The 26,031-nt window shown below is 41.6% G+C and overlaps 1 protein-coding gene across 1 annotated transcript in view; it reads left to right on the top strand.

Annotated features, from left to right (window-relative positions):
• The window catches only part of klhdc3 (kelch domain containing 3), a gene marked incomplete at its 3' end in the record, with an annotated part of 68,159 nt that overhangs the window by 19,608 nt on the left and 22,520 nt on the right, over nt 1-26,031 (top strand). The window contains exons 2-5 of the mRNA XM_084322044.1: nt 5,626-5,901; nt 19,708-19,926; nt 21,501-21,616; nt 23,414-23,485. Of these exons, the coding sequence (XP_084178170.1) occupies nt 5,748-5,901; nt 19,708-19,926; nt 21,501-21,616; nt 23,414-23,485 (561 nt within the window). The 5' untranslated portion in view covers nt 5,626-5,747. The remainder of the gene's footprint in view (nt 1-5,625; nt 5,902-19,707; nt 19,927-21,500; nt 21,617-23,413; nt 23,486-26,031) is intronic.

Raw genomic sequence — 26,031 nt, 5'->3', positions numbered from 1 at the left:
TTACCATTTTATTTGTTATTTTTTAAAAGTCTTATTTTACTGTTATTTTCTAGGGATGCTCGATATTGGCTTTTTTTACCTATACCGATATTGTCCAACTCTTAATTTCCGATACCGATATCAACCGATACCGATATATGCAGGGTTTCCCGTTAATAATAAATAATAAAATCAGAATTTGTTCTTACTTGCTTGCCTGGGTAAATAAAGGTTATAGAAATGTTAAAAAAAAAATGAAAAAAGATTTTTGTTTGGAAAACCGATACCGATATTTTTCGATTTTTCACATTTTAATGCCAATATCGGCCGATAATATCGGACATCCCTATTTTTTTCTTTTTTTCTTATTGTTTACCGTCTAATTTAGCTATTATTATAATATATTTTTTTTTATTATCCTTTTGCTTTTTGTGTAAAGCACTTTGAGCTGTAATCTGTATAAATGGTGCTATAAAATAGTTATTATTATTATTAAAAAACATTATTTGAATAATCTTTTCCCCCCTTCTTTTTCCGTTTTTCTCCCATCCCAATGTTAGTCGTTATGCCAATTCCCAATCCCCTTCCTGGTCGTTGCTCACTCTACCCCCTACCGTCGGTCTGGAAGGGCGGAGACTATCACATGCTTTCTCCGACACATGTGTAGCCAGCCCACCGCTTCTTTTCACCTGGCAGCGCGGACTTTCACTGGGGAGAGTGTAACGTGTGGAAGGTCACACTACCTCCCCCAGGTCTTTCCCTTGCTGTGCAGGCGCCCCGACTGAACTGTAGGAGTCGCTGTTTTACAACGACCAGGACCCACCCATGCCGGCTTCCCACCCTTTAACACTGCCAATTGTGTTAGTATGGACGGTCGGCCAATCCGGAGGCACCACAGCCGGATTCGATCCCACTGGCTCTGTGGTGGTAGACAGACGTCCGCTGCGCTACCCGGCCGCCAATAAAACATCTTTAACACACACTACAGACGGGCTTAGCCGTGTACGTAGGCTTGCCCTGACTGTCGGTGAAATAATGCCATATTCGGCGTTCGGCTTGCATTGCATGTACTTGCATGCATATGTACAAATATAGATAGATATAGTGTCTACAGATATGTAAAAATTATTATATGCAGTAGGGATGTCCGGATCCGATCACGTGATCGGGATCTGGCCGATCACGTGATTTTCCGAAGATCGGGGTCGAAAAAGAAAAAAAATGCAATTATTTAAAATGTTTATTAGCAACGGCGCGCTTTCAAACCATTGCGTTTCTCTGTCCAAGACCCTCGTGCAACTGTGAGTACCTTTAAAATTTCTCTGCGATACTTGTATAACGAACGCTTCGCATCTGACCAGTTCTTCAGAGTTAAAATAGGGTGGTTCCCTATGGGGGAGGAAGGGACTGTGGATTTACTCGGCCAAACCTTGTTGGCGTGCATCACAGTCACGAAAAGGGCTATCGGAATGAAGGACTTCCTGTGCCATTCAGTGCTACATTTAGGGAGTGTTAGACGTTCCCTCTAATTATTTTTTGGTCTGAGCAAACACTCAAACCTCCTGAGCAGACATCAGCAACTACTGAGCAACATACGTCACCTGCCGGTTAACCGGTTAGTTGATAAGCGGCGGTTTGTAAAAAAAATCTGAGAATCTTAATTTCCCTTTAACATAAAAATATATACATTTGGTTGATGCACAGAGAAATAATACAAAAAGGCATATTATATTCCTTAATCAAATATTTATTTGACCATTGATTGACGATACAGAGCATAGTCCTTACTTTGGCTCGGTTGGGGGCGGCGGTGTGACAGTCGTGTCACTAACTTTTGTCTTTTTAGGAGGCTGACTCGTCATTATTTTATTAAGTGAATTATAATGCGACTTCAAGGGTGACCATATTGTGATTTTATTTAAAGAGGACACTCTGCCTTCAGCCTTAAGATACTTAATCAAAGTTTACTCAAAGATGCCTTATCATTATAATATATTTAAAGTATACCTCCTCTGTATGGATATAAAATTATTGTTTATATTTTATATAACAAAATAATATCTCTCTATAACCAAAGTTACTCAACATGCTGTATTATGCCTAAAGTAACCTTCTGACAAATCTCAAGAAAATAACTAAATCAACCTATGACAAAATAATATATATTTTCAAGTCTTACTGGACAAAATAAATAACAAGAAAAATATGATGTAATGTTCTAAATAATACCTCTTCTGTATTAGAAAATCCAGCTTTAAAAAATATATCTTTATCTTTTCAATGTAATGTAAATTATAAAACAGAAACCTCACAAAGATACTAATTTAAAAGTGCACTATGCAGTTTCAGATTTGTTGCAATTAGTGTACTAAACTAATTTATTACACACATAATCCTTTGAATGATTGTATCATAAGCATTTATCAAACCAAAACATCATTTTGAGGCATCAAAATAGTTTTCAATTATTTTCTTTCTCTCTCTGTATAGCTGCATTCTTCAATCAATTCGGTCAACTTTGCCATCAAACTCTCGCCTCGCACTGCTTTGTTTGTAATGTTTTGCTGTGTCCATGTGAGCTTTGAGATCGCCAGCACCTTTATTAGACACATAAACATTATGGTCAAGCTTTGCACGCGTTGCACTCCGCTTCCAATTAGTCTCGACCGGGAGGATAAATTGGAAATTTTCTCTGCAGTTCATCTGTAATGTACATTTTCGCGTTTGCATTGTGAGGAGCCAGCAATGCTGGTCGGATCTGTCCAGTTCCTCATCTGTTGTGTGTGTCTGTGTGAGCGTGCAGTAGCGCTGCCCACAAAGCACTGAAAGCGGGGCTTCTCTTGGTAACGTCACACGCAACAGGTTACAGTTAGGGATGTCCCGATCAAATTTTTTATTTTTATTTAATTTTTTATCCCAATTTCTCACATTACATTCACCCTGAATGTTGATGTTATCGAGGTGAAAAGTTAACTTCATTCAAACGAGGCATTGCAATCCCTGACATAAATCATTTGATGTATAATAAAATCAAAGGAAATGCGTTTGGGTTTGAGTGTGTGGCTGGTCTGCCGTTCTGCAGCTGGATACTATTTGTTTGTTTTGGCAAAATTCTTCTGCTCTGTGACAATAAATAAATGAATGATGATATGCAATTTAAAACCAAAACTAAGGCCTCGGTATGAGTTTAAGACGTGAACATGGTCATGTTTGTTGAATAATAAAAAAAAAGAAAAAAAAAATATATATATATTATATATATATATATTTTTTTTTGTGCAGCCGATTTCAGATGTGCGCGGGAGCGTTTTGCCGCGCACGGGCGCACCTTAAGGCCTCTGCATGCTACAGAAACTTCAAAGCAACTTCAACACAACATCGACAAAGCAACGGTGTTGCAGACACATTACCTTTATGCTTCTGCAAAATCAACGCGCAGCCTATGATGCAACAAAATGTACCCCGGATGTGCGGCTCGAGCGCGCCCAGCCCGCCTGAATACTTTGGGCAGCCGAAGGTGCGCACTCTAGCCATTACAAACGGATTTCCCTTCTCAACCATACATCGTTAGTATAATAATAGCCCTGTTTATGTTTGTTTTCGCTTGTGTTCTTGTATATAGTGTAATATAGTTATATCGCCACATCAACCCAGTCCATCCCCATTGTTTCCCCAATCTCCTTCCACGGATTCATCGTCATAATGCTATCCTTGTAGTCTTTAGACCCGCTATTATATAAATGTTGGTACTTTCGGACCTCCTCTGCAATACGTTCCTGCATTTGATTCATTTTAAAGAAACAATTAAACAAGTGTAATGAAACAATACACTAGCTATCGAGCTCCTGTCAGAAAGTTTTCTTTTGGTCTCGAGCTCCTGTCAGAAAGTTTTCTTTTGGTCTCGAGCCAGGAAAACACTAGAAGTGACAGACAGCCCCGCCCCCATTTACTACCAACCAATCACTGCTACGCAATACCAGCGCAACGGGTCTTTAGATTAGATTTTGGACACAGGTACGCAACGTCCTCGCAACACAGTCTACAAGACTGTCTGCAACAAACGCGCTGAAATCGCGCCGATGTTGTGTTGAAGTTGCTTTGAATTTGCTGTAGCATGTAGAGGCCTTTAGGGGGAAGGTTGTCTAGCACTGAACAAGCTCCTCCTGTCAGCCAAGTCTGTGTATAGTGGATGGGAGTTTTTTATTTTTTTATGATGGCCTGGAGCTTAGCAAGGCTCCTCCTCTCCGCCAATCTCGCTAGAGAGTTCAACTCCAACCCCAATGGCCTTCCTGACCAGCTTATCCAGCCTGTTTGCTGGAATTCCTTGAAAACAGCAAATTATTTTTTAAACAAGGTGCTTAAAAAGCCATTGAAATTTTAATCTAAAGTGTAACTACAGTAATTGTCGTAAAAATTGGTTTTAAGGCATAAATATTGGATCAGATCATTTTGTCTATAAAAACAAAAACAGCATTGAAAAGTAAATTGTATCCTTTTTAAATGCCCTTTTTAAAAAGGAAAAATAGTGCATTTTACAATGTCTGTGGCAACCCTGTTTGTAGTACCTGTACACCGTGGTGCAACACTAAATAATACAATGCAAGAGTCACCACTGTGCAGGACCGACGACATGTTATTCCATCTCGGTCAGGGTGGATCTATTTGCGGTGTGTCTGTCTAATATCACGGGTGGCCTGCCAAGAGTATGTATGGCACAAAGCGCCATTCTTCCATTTTATTCTTTCGCAGGGGCCGCCCCGTCTTGCTTCCTTGTGTTAGGACAGCCGAAACCCGTCCAATCTTTCGCCGTCGACTAAAGACGCACTTCTTCAACCACCATATGAAAAAAAAGAAGAAAAAACGCTTTGGATAAAAGCGTTCAGCTAAATGTGTAAATGTTGTGTTTCTATATTTGGGGGGGGGGGGTGTCGTAATGCTCAGGGGGAGGGACCCGGCAACCGCGGATAAGGTTGAATGGGGATGCATGTGAGAGAGTGTGGTTCCTGGTAGGTGTAGGCCTAATCGCCTCCCCCTAAAATACCCTCCCCACTTAGAGCCGTGTCTGTGGGCCTGTCATCGGGAGCACGAGCGGAGCCGCTCTCTATAGTTCAAGAGGACAAACAGTCCCTCTCTCTCTGCATTCTTCTCAGGGTAGTATAGCAGCCTTGACCCTGGATTCATCTCCACCACCACGCAGCATAGCTAGCTAGTAGCTACCGGTAGCTTCACTGCTTTTTTCCAGGGGACTCCTCCTGAATCCCAAAGGTAGGGTGTTTGTTTGTTTGTTAACCTGGTTGATATGGTACTAGGCAGCGTCACCGACGGCCTCTAGTTAGCCGATCTGGATTTCTGGATTTCATCCACAACCTCGTCACCAGATCCCCTGGAGAACCCTGACCTCTCTTCTGTCCCCCTCTCTCGCTCTCTCTCTCTCGCTCGCTCTCTCTCTCTCGCTCGCTCTCTCTCTCTCTCTCTTGCTCTCTCGCTCACTCTCTCTGTGTCTCTCTCTGTCTCTGCCTCTCTCTCTTTCTTACTCTGTCTCCCTGCTTCTCTGCTCTGTGTGTCTCTCTGTCTCTCTCTCTCTCTGTATCTCTCTCTCTCTCTCTCTCTCTCCCCCCCCTCTCTCTCTCCCCCCCCCCCTCCCAGGTCTGGACAGTGTGTGTGACACTTGATGGTGTGGGTCAGAGACTCGGAGCAGAGGAGGGTGATGATGATGGTGGTCTAAGAAGAGAGAGAGGCTGGCAGCCACGGAGGCTCCCGCGCGCGGGATGTTGCGCTGGACGGCGCACCTCGAAGGAGGGCCGCGGAGAGTGAACCACGCCGCCGTGCCCGTGGGCCACAAGGTGTACTCGTTCGGGGGCTACTGCTCGGGGGAGGACTACGAGACGCTGCGGCAGATCGACGTCCACGTCTTCAACACCGGTGAGTAGGGGGCTGGGGGCGTCGCCAGAGACCGAGTCACGATACTATCGCGATACGTGCGTCGCGATTAGGGATGGGTACCGAATTCGGTACTTTTGAGGTACCGAACCGAAACACGTCGGTACTACCGAGTATCGAATCAAGTGAGAAACCAAAAAAAAAAAAAAAAAAAATAATAAAAGATTTTTTTTTTTTTTTCTTTTTATTATTATTATTTTATTTTTTTACTTTTTTCTTTTCATGTCAACGTTCACACGCACAATATACGCTTACCTAGGATTTTACTTGATTCAACAACAAAGCAGTCGGAGCAATGACAAGCCGAAAACTGTCGAAATTGTAGTTATTTGAAGTTTGGATTTTTTTTTTCACGACTGAGGTAGGTAAATTAAATTTCTTGAGACTAAAGTACCGAAAAAAGGTACCGTTGGGTACCGGTATCGATTCACAGGTACCGGTTCAAATGTGAAAGGTACCCATCCCTAGTCGCCAGAGACCGAGTCACGATACTATCGCGATACGTGCGTCGCGATACTAAATATATCGCGATACGCTGAGTATTGCGGAATTTCTTTACATTTTTTTTTATCAGATTTAATTTATTACCTTTTTTCAACTGCAAAGTAAAACTTTGTCAACGTGTTTTATCTAATAAAATAAAGTTCAGTCTGTTCGTCTCACTTCAATAATTTTTATTGCACAACGTGGTATTTTCTCAAGCAGACGGATGTCAACACTGTAATCTGTGTTGCATGTACCTGACAAACTGAACTGTTTGTATTACAGTCATATTCCAACTTAACTGAATGCACATCTGTGTGTGTGGACTACTCTGTACTATTACAGGTATTAAAGATTAATCTTTTAGCGTTTATCGCTTTTATTCTACTGGGCAGTCCAGTAGAGAGAGAGAGAGGTGAAACGGGAGACAGAGTGGGGGGAAGACATTCGACAAATAACGACGGGTTCTGTAATCGAACCCGGGTCGCCCGTGCCGCGACTCGGCGCGGTATGTGGTTCGCCACTGGGGCGTCCTACTGTTACAGGTATTGAAATGAACAATGCAACTTCCTTATACAAAAATGTTGTAATAAAAAATTATGAATAATTAAATATCGATACTTGGCGTCCCTGTATCGATACAGTATTGCCACGCAAAGTATCGCGATACTACTACGTATCGAACCCCCCCCCCTCACCCCTACCGGCAGGGCCGGATTAACGACCGGGCCGTCCGGGCCGCGGCCCGTGGGCCTCTAGTGATGAGGGGCCTCAAAAAAAAAAAATATATATATATATATATATATTTTTTTTTATGTCCCTCGTCACTCGAGGCCTTTTGGAGGCCCCTGGTCACTAGAGACCCCAAATTCTAATTATTATCTTTCTAATTTTATTAAAAAAAAATTGAGGCCCCTCGTCACTAGAGGCCCCAACATTTTTTTTTTTTTTTTTTTTTTTTTATAATAAATACTTTTATTTAAAAAAAAATTGGAGGCCCCTCGTCACTAGAGGCCCCACATTTTATTTTGATTTTTTTCTTATTTTGGAGATCGATGTCATACTGTGACACTGAAATGAAAACATATTTCATCAACTAAAATATTTAGTCAACTAAAATATACAGTACGTCACACCCTGCCGTCTGCAAGTGGCTAATCTTGAGTATTTTTTCTCCTCTTCATAAGAGTTTGAGGTTTTCCGTTTGAGGTAAAAACAGCAATAAAAAAAACCTCCACATCGCAGCCCCGACGCCTGAATACTTTTACCAACGGATTTCCAGGTCCGCGTTTGCGCTCTGCGCTCTGATTGGCCACTGACGTTTCTGGTAGCGCCAATCGTGTGACGCCTCTTTCTTTCACCGGTTAAGCTTAGGCACTCTTTCGAAGTTGGTTAAGGTTAGAGTTTGTCTTAGAGCAGGGCGATAGAACACCAGCCCTGATTCCATACTCTAACCTTAACCAACTTCGAAAGAGTTGCCTAAGAAACGTCAGTGGCCAATCCGATCGCACCAGAAACGTCAGTGGCCAATCAGATCGCAGAACGCGAACGCGGAACTGGAAATCCGTTGGTAAAAGAATAGACGCAGCCCCGACACGAATGAGGCAGATTGGGATCATTATTCATGACAGACAGCAGAGACACGCCGGTGCTGATAGCGGATATCATCGAGCTCTCCCTAGTGACTAGGGGCCTCCACTACACACTAGTAAAAAAAAATAAAAGAAATACGAAAAAAATATATATATAATCAGATCCTCATCCAGCGTTTACTTTCACAGCATTTATAGTGACTACTAGTATCATCTCATCTCTTCTCTATCTATTTTTATTACATTTGTTGTATTGCAAATAAAAATATGATTGATTGTTTGATAATGAGGGGTGAGAGACGTTGAGTCTACGTGACACTGACGTCCAGGTCCAGGGGTCACTGTCAGGTCAGGTCAGGTGACCACTGACCGCGAGAATTGCACTTGCAAGTTGATCAAGTAGGCTAAGACTCGAGTAGTACTGTATGATCATATGAGACTCAAAAAACATGGATAAAAAAGTTAAACGGTGGGAAAGCGGAGCTGCTAAGTTAAAATCTAAACAGGAAAGGGACAGAAAGAGCGCGTTACTTCGGCAAAGCATACCGACTATCTCTACTTTTTTCACCCCGTCAGGTAAGGAGGAGGATAGCCCCCTGGCTAGCACTAGTAGTAGCAGCAACGTTAAAGAGGCTGAGCCAGGCGCCGCGGGCAGAGAGGACGAGAATGCTAACGTTATTATTATTGATGCTAGCGACAGAGAAGAGGCAGCGGCAGCCTCTAGTTTAGCCGGCCCACCACCACCAGTGGCTGCCACCTGTTCGTATACGCCCGCCGCATCTCCACAGCCCAGCCCCAACACCAACACGAATGACTCTGACTCTGAGGCAGACCGCGATGATGACAGCCCGCCGCCGGCGGTGCTTGAACATGAAAACCAGGAGGATTGGTTGGACAATGTTACGGATCCAGCTTTTTTTTTAAGTGACATATAAAAACGCCAGTGGGTGTGGGGGGGGGCCTCCACAAGAATCTGGCCCGGGGGCCTCTGAATTCTTAATCTGGCCTTGCCTACCGGTGAGCGGCCATCCTCGGCTCCCGGAGTTTATCTTATTGAGCCTGTTGTGGGATATTTTAAATCATAAAACAAAGCGGGGCTCGCAACTCACTTTTGATGCTCCAAGCCAAGGTGTTTTTAATTGTGACAAATAATAGCAGCAGATACAACGTTTTTCAACCCTTCCGGTCTTTTTCAAGTATGAACACAACACAAAATTACATCTTTTTATACCGGAAATGAAATAGATTAGCTATCAGCCTCACCTGGTGATCAGGGGGCGGCCCCAAGACTTGCATGATTTTTTCATACATTTTATACATGATTTAGTAACAATTTATCTTTTACATTTGCCATTTTTTAGAAGGAGAATTTTATGAGTAAGAGAAGTATATAAATATTACATATTTTAAATCAGCCATGACGGTGAACTGTTAGAAATTAAAATTTGTCAAATTGTATAAAAATAGAACATCTTTTCCCATGGCCAGAGAAAGAGTATGTTTATCAGGTTAAAATAAGAGACAACATGTGTACACACATTAAAGTGACAAAGAGCTCTGGTCAGACTTACCATTAAAGTACAAAGTTGACACGACGTCAAAAGATGACAAATTAATAACGGATCTGACAAGAAAGGTAAACAAAAATGCCCAAAGTGAGAAAATGAAAACAAAAGATGGGTGTAGATGTAAACAAGACGAAAGTCTTTCTCTGGTAAATGGCTGCTTTTTTTATATAGCGCTTTTTTCCAACGCGCTTTACAATTTGTTACTCACATTTCACTCACACATTCACTCACACATTCACTCACACATTCACACACCGACGGCTGAAGGCAACCATGCAAGGTGCCAACCTGCTCATCGGGAGCAATTAGGGGTTAAGTGTCTTGCTCAAGGACACATCGATACGCTGCCCGGGAGGAGCGGGAATCGAACCGGGAACCTCCGGATTGCCAGACGACTGCTCTACCTCCTGAGCCACTATCGCCCCCTGGTCTGCATCCCCTTAACAATTGTGTGTATTGAGCCGTACTGTACTGTACCCGTTCTGCAATCTGTTAATTAAAATCTTCAATCAATCAATCAATCTCACACGAGACTGGAGTCGAAAAGAACCTTGGACGTGTCATATCTCCTGGCCCTTTTGGCTGTTGTTGTTTTAAGAAACACTGTCAGACTGTCACCCTAGTGTCTGAGCTGTAGCTAGTTAACCTATATTAACTAGTCAAGGCTGTATGAGTGTTTTGGTTATTAATATTATTATTATTTTGGTTAGAATAGTGTCTTATTTATGTTTGAACACTAGAGGGCTCACCGCCTCCATTATAGCCCCTCTTCTATAAATAGCCTAGCTAATTACTGTAATCCCATGCACCTGTGATGAGGATACATTTTTCCTACCTGTCTCACCGTTTGGAACTGACAATGGAGCAATTGACAACTGTTCTGATTTAACCCTTCATTCACCATCATTCACCTTTGGACAACAATAAACCCTGTAAACAGCAGCAACTTGGGACATTCCATATTTACATCACAAACTTTGGGACTGAGTAGATAATTAATTGCGGGTGCATCGTGGACGCTTGTCGATTCATTGGGGAGCGACAAGCGGCCACTACACAGAGAATATGTATTTATAACAGAACTATCGACATGATCATATTTTCCTATCACAGTATTTAACACAGAACTATGGACATGATATTTTCCAATCACAAGCCTTTTAGTAAACATTTAGGTAGTCAAAAACATTGTAAAAACGAAATAAGTGGAGTTTCGAAATTCGAAGCTGTAAGTTGAATACAAGTCATAGGAACACCCACGTTCTTCCCCCTTCCTACTCTATAAGAAAGAGGAAAATCGCAAAACGCAGAAACGCTAAAGTAAAATGGTAATGTTAATACACTATTGACACATGTGCAGACAGTTGACAGTTGCTGAGTAATGATTTGACAACTTCTGTCCATAATAAATATAACCCCGACAGTGAATCAATGACTAATTACGACATTTGTACTTACTGATTCGATATTTTCTTTTCGGGTCCCGATTACTCGGTACAGCTCCCTTCTTTAGTAACATCCTGGAAATCATCCTGGAAATCATCCCAGCATTATTAAGTCCTTGATTCTCAATGTCCTCCTTGCAAAAATGTGCGGTACACACACACCCGACTCCGAGCAGTTGGGACAAACATTCGGCAGGGTCTCCAAAAACAAAACAAACTTGGCCCATTGCTGGCGGATCACGACATCATCAGGAAATTAATGCAAGGACGTATTCGCTGCTTGGCAGTCAGGAACAGCACAACATATCTTGCCCGTTTTGATCGTAATGTTTTTAAATGCTAACCCAATGCTAACTAACTGTTAAACTTCAATTCCACGCATTTGCTTGCGTACTGCAATAAATAATGGTTGAGTGTGCGGCGCGGTGGTTACAAACATAGAGGGGGCGTTACTATGCAGATGAGAATTCATTCTACGTCAGCAAAACAGTCAAATTCGAATGGCTTAGTTCAGTGTGGGAGCATGTCCTGAGATCTAAACTGGAGGAGTGCGCCAAAATGAGAATTAGAGAAATAGGCATTGTTGATAGAACCCCAGATTGCTAGAAAACAATGCTAAACACTGGAAAAGGCCATTTATAAGACAGGGGACCTTTAACACTTTCAGCGCCAGCCGGTCTTTGCTGCCCTGTACCGGCCGCCTGGTGGTACTAAATCCAGATCTAACTCTGTCATTGGAAAGAGGAGACTTGTGCCGATCCATAGATGTATGACTTGGCCATAATAAGGTAATTTATAGGCCTGATATTCTATATTCATATTTCATATTGAATGTGTCTGGATGGCAAAATTCAGTACTGTATCTACAAAAAAACCTGTAAATCATCTGCCATTTGTTCATTTGCTTAGATATTTAGTACACTTGATCTCAAGAAGGTGCTGAATAATAATAATAATAATTTATATTCTCCTTTGGTTCATTACAATTTACTCAAGCATAGTAACAGACGCACTACATTCCCTGAGATCCATAGATGTCCCTAAAATACCAAGAACATGCAAATGGACCTTGTAGAAGTGGAGCAATCTTCCGTTTACTTGGGTATGTACTTTTAGGCGCATTTTCTGAAAATTAAGAGGTTAAGGCAATTGTTTTATTTGTGCCTCGTCATACAGTGACTATGAAGGGTTGCAGAGTTTTATTAATTATAAACTCTGAGCTCTTGGACTCGCCCGTTCTCAGTATGGGGTCACTATGAATAGATTGGGAACCCCTGCATATAGCAGTGGTCATCCGGATCACATTTCCTTTTGGTCTGCCATGTCCATGGCAAATAAAAACTCTGAACTGAACTGAACATGACCTTTGTCACTCACTCACTCACTCACTCACTCCATAAGGGTGCTTCTGCAGAGACCAGCTTGTCATCACAATAACCAGTTTTTCACCATAGTTCTGTCAGCCTCATGTTTTGAGTGTTTACCAGATTCCTGCTGCTGTTTTGTCGCCTCTGGCTGGCTGAATGGATGTGTCTTGTCACCATCCATCACACCTCCAGCTCCACACCCACACTGTGTTTGTCCAATGATCCAGTCGGGTCAACTCAGGCTGCGGTTACACTATGGCCAGTTTTCGTTTCGTTTTCAGGGCCAGTTTCGCTTTTCAGAACGCAACGTAATGGCAGGCAAGTTAGACATCGTTTTTGCCTCCTGAGCACAGTGATGTATATACATGTAGTGCAATGCCAACGCAGTAGGTGGCAGTAGGTGGCGATGTAGTTCAAACATGAAGGCCATTTTCAACCAATCAGAAAAGTTGAATGTGCCAATACACTTCCTGCTAAAAATCCTTTTCAGTGTCACTGTTGCCAGTAGGACAACGTGTTTTCCTGCCAAAACGGCGTTTATTTTTAACTTTGACAGCAAACGTAATCATTCAGCAACAAAAACGTTGCTGTATTCCCCAGTGTAACCATGGCCGCAGTATCAACACAGTAGTGTTGTAGTGTAGAGACAACCGTCTTCTTCAGCTGCTAATCATGTCCTCAAAGACTTGAATTTGTTCCGTCATCAAGTGACACTTGGTTTTGGATTCGGTCCATTGGCGGCAGTGAATTAGTGGCCCGACATTGTGGGCTCAAAGGAATTTAGTTTGCAGCTATTTCATCCAAATGAGTTTCATTTAAATATAGGGCTTACTGCTCTGAAGGAGAAGATGTGCCCATGTCACAGTGACATCACACGTGAGCTCAAGAAGGTGCTGAATGAGCTCAGTGGCGATGTTTCATGTCTGGTCATTTTTAGCATGGTCTCGCATCCGGGTGTCCGCATTGCCTCCGTCATACTAACTCGATTGGCTGAGTTAGCGGGTGGAAGTCGATGGGTGGTAATCTGGACGTTGTGGACAGCGACTCCTACAGGTCGGTTGGGGGACGCCTGCACAGCAGAGACAGGAAGTGGCGGGGGTAGTGTGAGCCTCCCACATTTGAACCGATACGGTACCGGTACCTGTGAATCGATACCGATACCTACCTCAGTCGTGAAAAAAATTATCCAAACTTCAAATAACTACACTTTCGACTGTTTTCGGCTTGCCATTGCCCCGACTGCTTTGTTGTTGAATCAAGTCAAATCCTAAGTAAGCATATATTGTGCGTGTGAACGTTGACATGAAAAGAAAAAAGGGTAAAAAAAAATTAAAATAAGTGGGGAAATATTATTATTATTATTTTTCTTTTTTGGTATCTCACGTGAATCGATACTCGGTAGTACCGACGTGTTTCGGTAAGTACCTTTTAAAAGTACCGAATTCGGTACCCATCCCTACACACGTTACACCTCGCCAATGAGAGTCTGTGCTGGCAGGTGAAAAGATGTGACAGGCTGCCTCCTCGTCTATCGGAGGGGACACGTGGTGCAAGGCTTCTGTCATCCCTACAACCAGCCAGTGGGGGGCATATGCGAGCAACGTTCAAGACAGGGGAGGGGAGAATTGGCACAGCGAAATTGGGATGGGAGAAAAATTTAAAAAGAGGAGAAAAAGTGGATAAAAAAAGAAGGTGCTGAATGAGCTCAGTGGCAATGTTTCATGCCTGGTCATTTTTAGCATGGTGCTATTCACTGTCAAAGATAGATTAAAAAAAAAAATATATATATATATAATTGATATTCTCCTTTGGTTCATTACAATCTACTCAAGTCTAGTAACAGACAATTTTTCTGACACTGGGAATACATTCCCTGAGATCCATAGATGTCCCTAGATACCAAGAACATGTAAATGGACCTTGTAGAAGTGGAACAATCTTCCATTTACTTAGGTATGTATTTATAGGTGGATTTTCAGAAAATAGGGCTGGGGCTTAACGGGTTAAGCTCGATCAAATTTAAAAAGTATAATCGTTTTAAAATGTTTTTAAAGAAATTGTGATGTAGACATTTTATCTATTTTATTACCAAGCATATCTTACCAAGCATTGAATCGCTTTTTCCAACTTTAATATACTTGAGGTGTGCACTGTGCTGCCATACAATGGACCTGTCTCAAACCCTGCCCTCTTTTCTTGATCCTCCAATCACAACTGTCGCTTACCTCGGACAAACCAAGTTTGTCCGAGGTAAGCGACAGTTGTGATTGGAGGATCAAGAAAAGGGGCAGGGTTTGAGACAGGTCCATTGCTATATCTAGGAAAATACAAATATTAGATCAGGACCCGGATATGAAATGACTCTGATCGGGACATCCCTAGAAATATCACGCGTGAATTATATGTTAGGGTTCAGTATTACATTGGTATGTAAACAGCACGCCTGGAAGGGGGTTAGCTTACCAACATGAATGGGAATTTGCTATTTTTAGCTACCGCAGTGGAAATTGCAAGCTGAGGCTTGGATATGAAGTTTCATCAGTTGATTTTACAACCTGTTCTAATTGGTCAAATTAAGTTAAAGTGGTAAGTGATATTTATACAGCCTGGCCATCACTGATGTTGAGTGTTGTTACCCATGTTACAATACTGACCAGACACTCTATATCAGTGATGGCTGTTTACTGCAGAGCAGGAGGGACTGGGAGACCCATGTTACTGACCAGACACTCTATATCAGTGATGGCTGTTTACTGCAGAGCAGGAGGGACTGGGAGACCCATGTTACTGACCAGACACTCTATATCAGTGATGGCTGTTTACTGCAGAGCAGGAGGGACTGGGAGACCCATGTTACTGACAGGGACATGGGTCAGTAACATGGGTCTGACAGTCATCACTGATATAGAGTGTCTGGTCAGTAACATGGGTCTCCCAGTCCCTCCTGCTCTGCAGTAAACAGCCATCACTGATACAGAGTGTCTGGTCAGTAACATGGGTCTCCCAGTCCCTCCACTCTGCAGTAAACAGCCATCACTGATATAGAGTGTCTGGTCAGTAACATGGGTCTCCCAGTCCCTCCACTCTGCAGTAAACAGCCATCACTGATATAGAGTGTCTGGTCAGTAACATGGGTCTCCCAGTCCCTCCTGCTCTGCAGTAAACAGCCATCACTGATATAGAGTGTCTGGTCAGTAACATGGGTCTCCCAGTCCCTCCTGCTCTGCAGTAAACAGCCATCACTGATATAGAGTGTCTGGTCAGTGAAGAGACCACATTGCAGAGACATCTATAATGTCTAATTATATTGTTAAATACATAAAGGACATAAAATCATAATGGAATTTTAATAAATAAAAAAAAGAATCCCACTAGGGTAACGACAAAAAAAACATTCATTCAAAGGCAGCTGGATCATCCCGGCGTGCTTTGAGGAGCTGAATTCTAAGTGAGGTTTCAGTTTGCCGAAGGTTGATTTGATTTGATTTGATTACGGATCCCCATTAGCTGGTGCCATAGCAACCAGCTAGTCTTCCTGGGGTCCACACAAAAAAACATACAAAAACAATTATTATTGCAAAACAAAATGATTAAAAGTCAGTACTAAACACACAATGCATAATGAAACTAACAATTAAGATTTCATTTAATTTCAAACCTTTATTTATACTCGTGAAAGCACTTAGGTTTCCCTCATTTACAGTGATGACGAGTTAAGATGGCTAAAATGACATGCAAGCAAAGAAACTAAAAAACCAAACAAAATACTTTAGGGATATTCGATATTGGCTTTTTTACCGATACCGATATACCGATATTGTCCAACTCTTAATTTCCGATCTCAACCGATACCGATATATGCAGGGTTCCCCCCCCCCCAAAAATGGAATAATTTCAGGTAATTAACATTACATATCTCTTGTTGTGGAATTAACACAACATTATGCATACTTTTGACAATAAATAAAATAAGAATTAGTTCTTTCTTGCTTGCTTGGTAAATAAAGCTTAAATAAAATAAATAAATAAAGACTTTTTTTTCTATTTTATTTTTAAACCAATACCGATATTTTCCGATATTACATTTTAACACTAAGTGCCGAAAACGTCTTTAGGCGTCCTTCCCCGCCATGCTCAAGTTGCCGAGGACGCCGTAACTCGTCTTTAATATCAATATTTCAAAAATCTGTGATCGGAATCATATTTTCCATCCGCAGCCTTCACACACAGTTCTGAGCTCCTCTCAAACCTCTAGCGGTTCAAGAGCGCCATCTGGTGGCCGATCGGCAGAAGCGCCAAACAGGAAGTTATGTGGTTGAAGTGCTGATCGTCCATATTACTTCCGGGCACTCTCTATAGGTCCCGGGACTCGATCTCGACACAATACATAGCGATCCGTTGCCAATAACTCGATAAACAACATGATTTGGACGTATATACTATTATACAACCTGGAAATAGATCGCGTATTTCTACATCCCATAATGGGAATATTTCAGTTCCACGCTCATCGTCCAACGGCGCGAGGAAGATACGATAAGATTCAGCGTTATTTTTGAACGTGTTCGATATAAACTGCTCTGATGATCATATCACCCACACTAGATGAATGATATAACGCTGCCCACGGAATTATAAACGATCCCCCGCCCATCCGGTCATCATCAGATGATACGTAGAAACTTCTAGAAGTACGTCCAATTGAAATTTTTGATCTCGCACAGATTCCTACCAAACTGTATTTCATCATCAATATAATGCATTTGGGGCTATAAATCACGTTCTGGAGAAAGCTGCAGAAAGAGATGAAAACATACTTATACTTTAGACCATATTTTACTATGAATATGTGAATGAAAAAGTTTAACGTTGCTACACAATGAACAATACATATAGGACCTTGAATGGGCCCTAATAATGGCAATGTAGCAATAGAATTTAAAAAGTTATAGCCATGCAAAGAAGGGGTACTTCTCCATAGACAAATAGAGCTGGCAAGGGATGGTATATCATGAATTTAGCCTTAGGCAATCAAAGTGTTAATGCCAATATCGGTAGGCCGATAATATCGGTAGGCCGATAATATCGGACATCCCTACTTTACAGTGTTAAATACAATTTAAGATTATTTAAAAAAAGTGAATCTACTGTAAATGCAGCAGAGGTTTTGAGGCAGGTTATTCCAAAGAGTTAATGATCTAAAAATAAAATATCTCCTTAAAGTGTTGGTTTTTGGACCTGGCAATTCAAGCTGCCCATTACTGGAACGGGAACCTCTAGTCTAGTGTAATGATCATGCACAGTATTACTATCGCAGAGCAATAGTCAAGATGACATAAAACTAAACTTTGCACTATCTGACATAAAAGGGGAAGGTGACGACAGATGACACACACACACACCAAAAAAGCATAAGGAGGCAAGAAAGGTCAGGGTAGTTTCCCACAAGAAGGATGTTAACTGCGGGCGACGTTACCAACGCGACCCTGGATGGATGCACCAGTCCACGGCCGCAGTTCTCCATATTTCAATGTCTTTCTTTTGTAGAGTTTCATTCCAAAATGATATATTGCCTATACCTACTTGAAAGGGGGAAAATACACTTGTTCTGAAAACGATTGCTGGTGTTACAAATAATACTCACATTATTGAAATGATTATTACAGTTTTCTTGTAAACAGCGCACATTTTCAGCCTAATAGTTTTCCATTTCCATGATGCTTTTATCCAATTGTGTACAACAAGTCAGCAGGAGAGATACACATCTGGTGGCTAAATGTAAGTGATGTTGTTCATTTAGCAGTACCAAACGTCAGTGCTACACTCTGAGTGTATAGTAGTATAGAAATATTAGCAGACTACGTAGTAGTACAGGCATAGTAGATAGTAGTATATACATACGTAGTATCATACTACATACTGTACTAGTAAACGAACATAAGAATGTTAGTTTTCTATTGTTGTTCTATAGTCTATATCTACAAGCTGAATTCATTTCCTACCTAACCTCATATACCGTAATTCCTCTAATAGTAACCGGGTCTCAAATACAAGCCGGGTCTCTATTAATGGCCGGGTGCGCTCTTGAGCTAAGCAATTATAAGCCGGCCTCCTAATACAAGCCGGGTTACTAATATACTGAGCTGCGTACTGAGCTAGTTACTTGATTTCACTTTGAAAACGTTGAAATGACCAGTGACCACCTGTAATTGCACTGTTTACTATTTCATACAGTACTTGGTTTCAATAAATGAACCCAGTACATTTTACTGGGTTCAAACTGACACAAAATGTTGATTTATTCATTATGATCCGTTTGAAAATTTGAAATATAGGCCTCCCTCTTATACAGGCCTCCTCCTAATACAAGCCTGGTACCCGCTACAGTTGAAACAAATACAAGCCGGGGTTACTATTAGAGGAATTACGGTAACCTCATGCAAAGTTGGCAAAGTTGTAACGAGTCTGCCTTCCTTTGATTGACAGGCATTTTATAGACCTCAGCGTGAGAAAAACAGCAGCTCAGCATGTGAGATGGGAATTGCTTCCCCAGAACGGACAAGCAAATGATAGGCTAAGCTGAGGTGTCCGCAGGCAGTAATAACCTCCTCAGGCTGTAAACGACAATCTGCTCTTAAGTCAACAAATGTGTTTTTAGTCAACTTGCCTGTTTTTAATGATGGTTAATTAAAACAAGGCAACAGTAAACACAGTGTCCCCCCCCAGGCATGACGCAGGGCACCCTTCAGGCCAGCTACTGATGATGATGATGCCGCGCCACGCTAGCGTAGAGAGAGTCGTATCTAGGGTGGGGTACCTTTCACATTTGAACCAATACCGGTACTAGGGATGGGTACCTTTCACATTTGAACCGATACGGTACCGGTACCTGTGAATCGATACTTACGGTATTTCGGTACTTTAGTCTCAAGAAATTTAATTTACCTACCCCAGTCGTGAAAAGAAAAATCCAAACTTCAAATAACTACAATTTCGACCGTTTTTCGGCTTGCCATTGCTCCGACTGCTTTGTTGTTGAATCAAGTCAAATCCTAGGTAAGCATATATTGTGCGTGTGAACGTTGACATGAAAAGAAAAAAGGTAAAAAAAAGGGTTAAAAAAAATATTTGTTATTTTATTTCTTTTTTTTTGTATCTCACTTGAAAAAAACGTATATTTTTTTTTTATTTTTTTTTATTTTTTATACTTGCCAATGACCCCACTGTCACCTACCCACGACCCCACTTTGGGTCGCGACCCGTAGTTTGAGAACCGCTGACCTAATGCAATTGATTCTGATGCAGCTCTGCCCCTCTCTCTGTGCCCCCCCAGTGTCTCTGAAGTGGATGAAGCTGCCCCCCGTGAGGCCGGGCGCGGGCAGGGAGCAGCTGCCCCCGGTGGTGAGGCCGGGCGGCGGCAGGGAGCTGGCCCGCGAGGTGCCCTACATGCGCTACGGGCACACGGCCGTCCTGCTGGAGGACACCATCTACGTGTGGGGCGGGCGCAACGACACGGAGGGCGCCTGCAACGTGCTCTACGCCTTCGATATCAGTGAGTCACCCAGAGAGAGAGAGAGAGAGAGAGAGAGAGAGAGGGGGAGAGAGAGAGAGAGAGAGAGAGAGAGAGAGAGAGAGAGAGAGAGAGAGAGAGAGAGAGAGAGAGAGAGAGAGAGAGAGAGAGAGAGAGAGAGAGAGAGAGAGAGAGAGAGAGAGAGAGAGAGAGAGAGAGAGAGAGAGAGAGAGAGAGAGAGAGAGAGAGAGAGAGAGAGAGAGAGAGAGAGAGAGCAAGAGATAGACAGACACAGAGAGAGAGATAGAGAGAGAGCGAGCAAGAGATAGACAGACACAGAGAGAGAGATAGAGAGAGAGCGAGCAAGAGATAGACAGACACAGAGAGAGAGAGAGAGAGAGAGAGAGAGAGAGAGAAAGAGAGAGAGCGAGCAAGAGATAGACAGACACAGAGAGAGAGATAGAGAGAGAGCGAGCAAGAGATAGACAGACACAGAGAGAGAGATAGAGAGAGAGAGCTAGAGAGAGAGAGACACAGAGAGAGAGAGATAGATAGACACAGAGAGAGAGAGATAGATAGACACAGAGAGAGAGAGAGATAGATAGACACAGAGAGAGAGAGAGATAGATAGACACAGAGAGAGAGAGATAGATAGACACAGAGAGAGAGAGAGAGAGATAGATAGACACAGAGAGAGAGAGAGATAGATAGACACAGAGAGAGAGAGATAGATAGACACAGAGAGAGAGAGATAGATAGACACAGAGAGAGAGAGATAGATAGACACAGAGAGAGAGAGAGATAGATAGACACAGAGAGAGAGAGATAGATAGACAGACACAGAGAGAGAGAGATAGATAGACGGACACAGAGAGAGACATGGCTCAAAAGGGACTATACTTAACCTAGACACTTAGCTTAAGGCACCCTTGCATGTTGTATGAGTATGTTATGTATATAAATGTTAAATGGTATATGTGATGTGTTGTGATGTCATGTCTAATGCATCACACTCCCCCACCCCCCTACAAGGACCACAATGGAAATAAGCTCTGAGCTTTTTTGTGTTTCATCCTTGGCAGTATATCCTGACTGTGCTTTCTGTCACATGTTTATTTTTTTATATTGTCAAATAAATTAATTTATCATTCATTCATTCAAGTCATTCATTCATTCATTCATTCATTCATTCATTCATTCATTCATTCATTCATTCATTCATTCATTCATTCAATTTAACTTGTTGAAACCTGCAGATACCCTGTTATTTCTTTTTCTCGTCATATTTTCTCTTGTATTTTCACTGATGTTTTAAAATGCTGTGAAGCACTCTGTGTGCACTCGTGTTGAGAAGGGCGCTATAGAAAAAGAACGTTTTACTTACTCACTTACTTTTTTTTTTTTTGTATTTTATTTTTTTATAATTTTTTAAACAAACATATAAACAAACATGACAACACACGATAAGATATACAAGCATTAATTGTCAGGGCACATCCAATGAGATCACCTTTTGGTTCACTTACTTTCTTATAGTGATCCAAGAGTTTGAAGTCCCTTTCCCTGAATACCTAATGAGCTTAATGAAATTGTGAATATCTTCCCCCGGTCCACAGATACCCACAAGTGGTTCACGCCCAAGATCTCGGGGACGGTCCCGGGGGCGAGGGACGGCCACTCGGCCTGCGTCCTGGGGAAGGCCATGTACATCTTCGGAGGCTACGAGCAGCTGGTGAGTCTCGAGTGCTTTTTAACCCTTTCACTGCCACACTACAGAAGGTTAGCCCTTTACTATCACACTACCGACGGTTACCGTCGGTAGTGTGATAGTAAAGGGTTAACCTTCTGTAGTGTGGCAGTGAAAGGTTTAACCTGCTGTTGTGTGGCAGTGAAAGGGTTAACCGTCTTGTGTATTGTCGCAGTGAAAGGGTTAACCGTCTTGTGTATTGTCGCAGTGAAGGGGTTAACCGTTTGGTAGTGCGGCAGTGAAAGGGTTAAAGGCCCAATCGGCGATCCAAAACCGTAAAGGAAAGTAAGAAAGAAGAATGGAGACTTGTTTTCATTCTCTAGCTGAGTGACTCGAAGGAATAACACTGTTTTGTGGCTGTGAAAAGGTTCGTTGGAGTTAAATAAAGTAAACAAATGTAGTGCTGAAAATATACGATTTGACTGCTAACATTTTTTTTTTTTATATAAAAAAAACGCAACATTAATTAATACAAACTGTATTGATCTATTTACGGCGTGAAATGTATCTCGTACCGGACCGCTCGGGCTTAAGGGGATAAGATAAGATAAGATAAGATAAGATATTCCTTTATTGATCCCCTGAAAGAACGGCGCACTGTAATCTGTGGAGGAGCCATAAAATGTGAAGTTGAATTCTCACGCCCCCAAATGAGGTTTATTATACTCGGGCGTTGTTAACAGGTGTGAAGCAGAACTCGAGGTATAAGAGACTCACACAAACATTTTATGGGCCTATAAAGTCAACCCTCGGTAGGCCGATAATATCGGACATCCCTAGTTTAAACGGATGACATTCCCCTGTAAAACTGGTTATACCGGGCAGCTACCAGGTGAGGATGCGTGTAATCGGGTGTTGCAGGGTGTTTCTGATAGAGACCATGTGTGTGTGTGTGTGTTCAATCCATATTTCCTGGATAAATACAGGTTATATATATAAAAAAAACATGGTTAAAAGGCGCCGTCAGTGATCCAAGCGTAAAAAACAAATGAGTTGCCTCACCACCGAATATAAGACATACAAGTCTCTGGTTGAGCTCTTGATGCAAGGCCCAACATTACACAACATATATATATTAGTGCTGTCAATGGATACATTTTTTTTTACTAATTAATCTCACAATTTTCTGTAATTAATCTAGATTAAAAATTGCATTTTTCTGCTTAAGACCGAAGCTTGTAACAGATATTTACTTGAGTAAAATCATGGAATTAATGTTGATCAACACAAAGAAAGTATATTTAGATTCAAAGACTATTTTAATAGCTTTCTTTGAATACAGTTTCTCTCCTGTGAAATACAAAATGTTCAAGACAAAACCATCAACATTGACTCAGCTAGACCTCTTTCTTATATCCGCGGCGAATATACTGCTGAAAGTTCAGAACGTTGAAGATTTTTCACTCCATAGATTAATCTAGATTAATTTATTTTAATGCTTTAAATTATTTAAATTAATCTCCAAAGTTGGGAATCACCAGAGGCCTCACGATACGATATTATCACGATACTTGAGTCACGAAACGATAGTATTGCCATTCAAAATATATTGCGATATGCTGAGTATTGCGATAGTAAGGTAAGGGATATGTACAGATATAGTATCTACAGATATGTAAAAAGGATTATATGCAGGTATCTACAGACAGATGTGGATAGATAATATATATAGTATTTGATTGTATGTGAATATACCTCACATGGATCTGGTAAAAAAACAACAACACAGTATGGGCTTTAAAAAAAAACATGTTTTAACTTGTCTGCTCTTGTGTTTTCTAGGCGGACTGCTTCTCCAATGACATCCACAAGCTGGACACCACCACCATGGTCTGGTCGCTCATCAATGCCAGAGTGAGTTGACGGTCGATCACTAAATACCTTGCTTTTCAGTTATTGAGACGGCATTAGAGCGACAGTGGCTCAGGAGGTAGAGCGGTCGTCCGGTAATCACAGGAGGTTCCCGGTTAGTTTCTGGCTCCCCCCCAGGCAGCGTGTTGAAACTGTCCTTGAGCAAGACACTTAACCCCTAACGGCCTCCCGATGAGCAGGTTGGCACCTTGCATGGTCGCCTCCACCGTCGGTGTGTGAATGTGTGAGTGAATGGGAGCCATAAGTTGTAAAGCGCTTTGGATAAAAGAGATATATACGGTAAATGCTGTCCATTTACCAATTGAGTTTATATTCACGCATAAACAATATTGCAACACAGTGAAAGACACAAAAAGGTCAAACATTTTGGTTGCCTGTGATATATACATATATATATTTCTTTTATTTGTACTTTATTTTACCTCGAGAGTCAATTGAGGGATATATAAACGGGTTGACAGACACACATTATAAACGGGTTGACAGACACACATTATAAACAGGTTGACAGACACACATTATAAACAGGTTGACAGACACACATTATAAACAGGTTGACAGACAAACATTATAAACAGGTTGACAGACAAACATTATAAACAGGTTGACAGACAAACATTATAAACAGGTTGACAGACACACATTATAAACGGGTTGACAGACACACATTATAAACAGGTTGACAGACACACATTATAAACAGGTTGACAGACACGCATTATAAACAGGTTGACAGACACGCATTATAAACAGGTTGACAGACACACATTATAAACAGGTTGACAGACACACATTATAAACAGGTTGACAGACACACATTATAAACAGGTTAACAGACACACATTATAAACAGGTTGACAGACACACATTATAAACAGGTTGACAGACACACATTATAAACAGGTTGACAGACAAACATTATAAACAGGTTGACAGACGCACATTATAAACAGGTTGACAGACACACATTATAAACGGGTTGACAGACACACATTATAAACAGGTTGACAGACAAACAAACGTAGTCACACAGGTGTATGTGATCAGGATGTGAGGTCAGACCCCCCCCCCAGCCCTAGTTACACGGCATGGCAAGGAAAACACACAAGGTACAGACGAACATATCTGCCACCCAGGACCAGGACAACCTTTGCAAAAGGGCATTAACCCTTTCATTACCACACGACAAAGGGTTAACCCTTTCACAACCACACTACAGAAGGTTAACCTTTCACTTCCACACTACAGGCGGTTAACTAAGTGTGGCAGTGAAAGGTTAACATTCTGTAGTGTTGCGGCAGTAGACTGTCATAGACGGGTAGTGCCGAGGGGCTGAGTGGAGGAGTTCAAACAATTGATGCGCACCGTGAAATAACTCCGTTCCACGTCCAGGAAATACTTTTGAGGCTTTTATTCTTTCGCTTCATGAGACAAACAAAATACCCTTATTTAACATACACTAATATACTGATACTGATGCGTTCTTGCATGCTTGTGTGCTTTCAATATTGCGTGTGGCACAACCGGTCCCCAATGGACAAGCACGCTCACGTTCTTAGAACTATCTTGCGTGTGGTTGCGTTCTTCAATATTGCGCTCTTGCATGCTTTCAATATTGCGATTTGAGCTTTGCGGTCAAAAGAAAATATGCTCTCCTAACTCTCACGCCCTCTCTCCGTGAACTGTCAACCTCAGTGAACTGTCAACCAACGTGAAAAGGTGAATGACATTCCATAAAAACACTCCCATTAGCGTCACACCCCGTGAGCATGCCCACCACCTAAAGTGACGGTACAACTAATAATACAACACAAATAGAATACTGAAATAATAATAAAGATACCTCCATTACGGCGCCTACATACCGGCCCCTAATTATTCAAATATAATAATTACACAATTGTAAATTATGTAGGTGCCTACAAGAAAAAACATTAAATACCGTAATTCCTCTAATAGTGACCGGTATTCAAATACAAGCCGGGTCTCTATTAATGGCCGGGTGCGCTCTTGAGCTAAGCAATTATAAGCCGGCCTCCTAATACAAGCCGGGTTACTAATATACTGAGCTGCGTACTGAGCTAGTTACTTGATTTCACTTTGAAAACGTTGAAATGACCAGTGACCACCTGTAATTGCACTGTTTACTATTTCATACAGTACTTGGTTTCAATAAATGAACCCAGTACATTTTACTGGGTTCAAACTGACACAAAATGTTGATTTATTCATTATGATCTGTTTGAAAATTAGAAATATAGGCCTCTCTCTTATACATGCCTCCTCCTAATAAAAGCCTGGTACCCGCTACAGTTTAAGCAAATACAAGCCCGGGTCACTATTAGAGGAATTACGGTATAAGGCACAATTATTCAAACAATAGTTATTTTTCGTTACCGGCCCATAATTATTCACATGTAATAACTACACAATTGTAAATTATGTAGGAGCCTACAAGAAAAACATTAAATATAAGGCACGATCATTCAAACAATAGTTATTTTTCGTTACCGCCCCTAATTATTCAA

Source organism: Notolepis coatsorum (assembly GCF_963971535.1).
Source record: "Notolepis coatsorum genome assembly, chromosome: 9".
Lineage (NCBI taxonomy): Eukaryota > Metazoa > Chordata > Actinopteri > Aulopiformes > Paralepididae > Notolepis > Notolepis coatsorum.
This window is presented reverse-complemented; position numbering and strand designations above follow the sequence as displayed.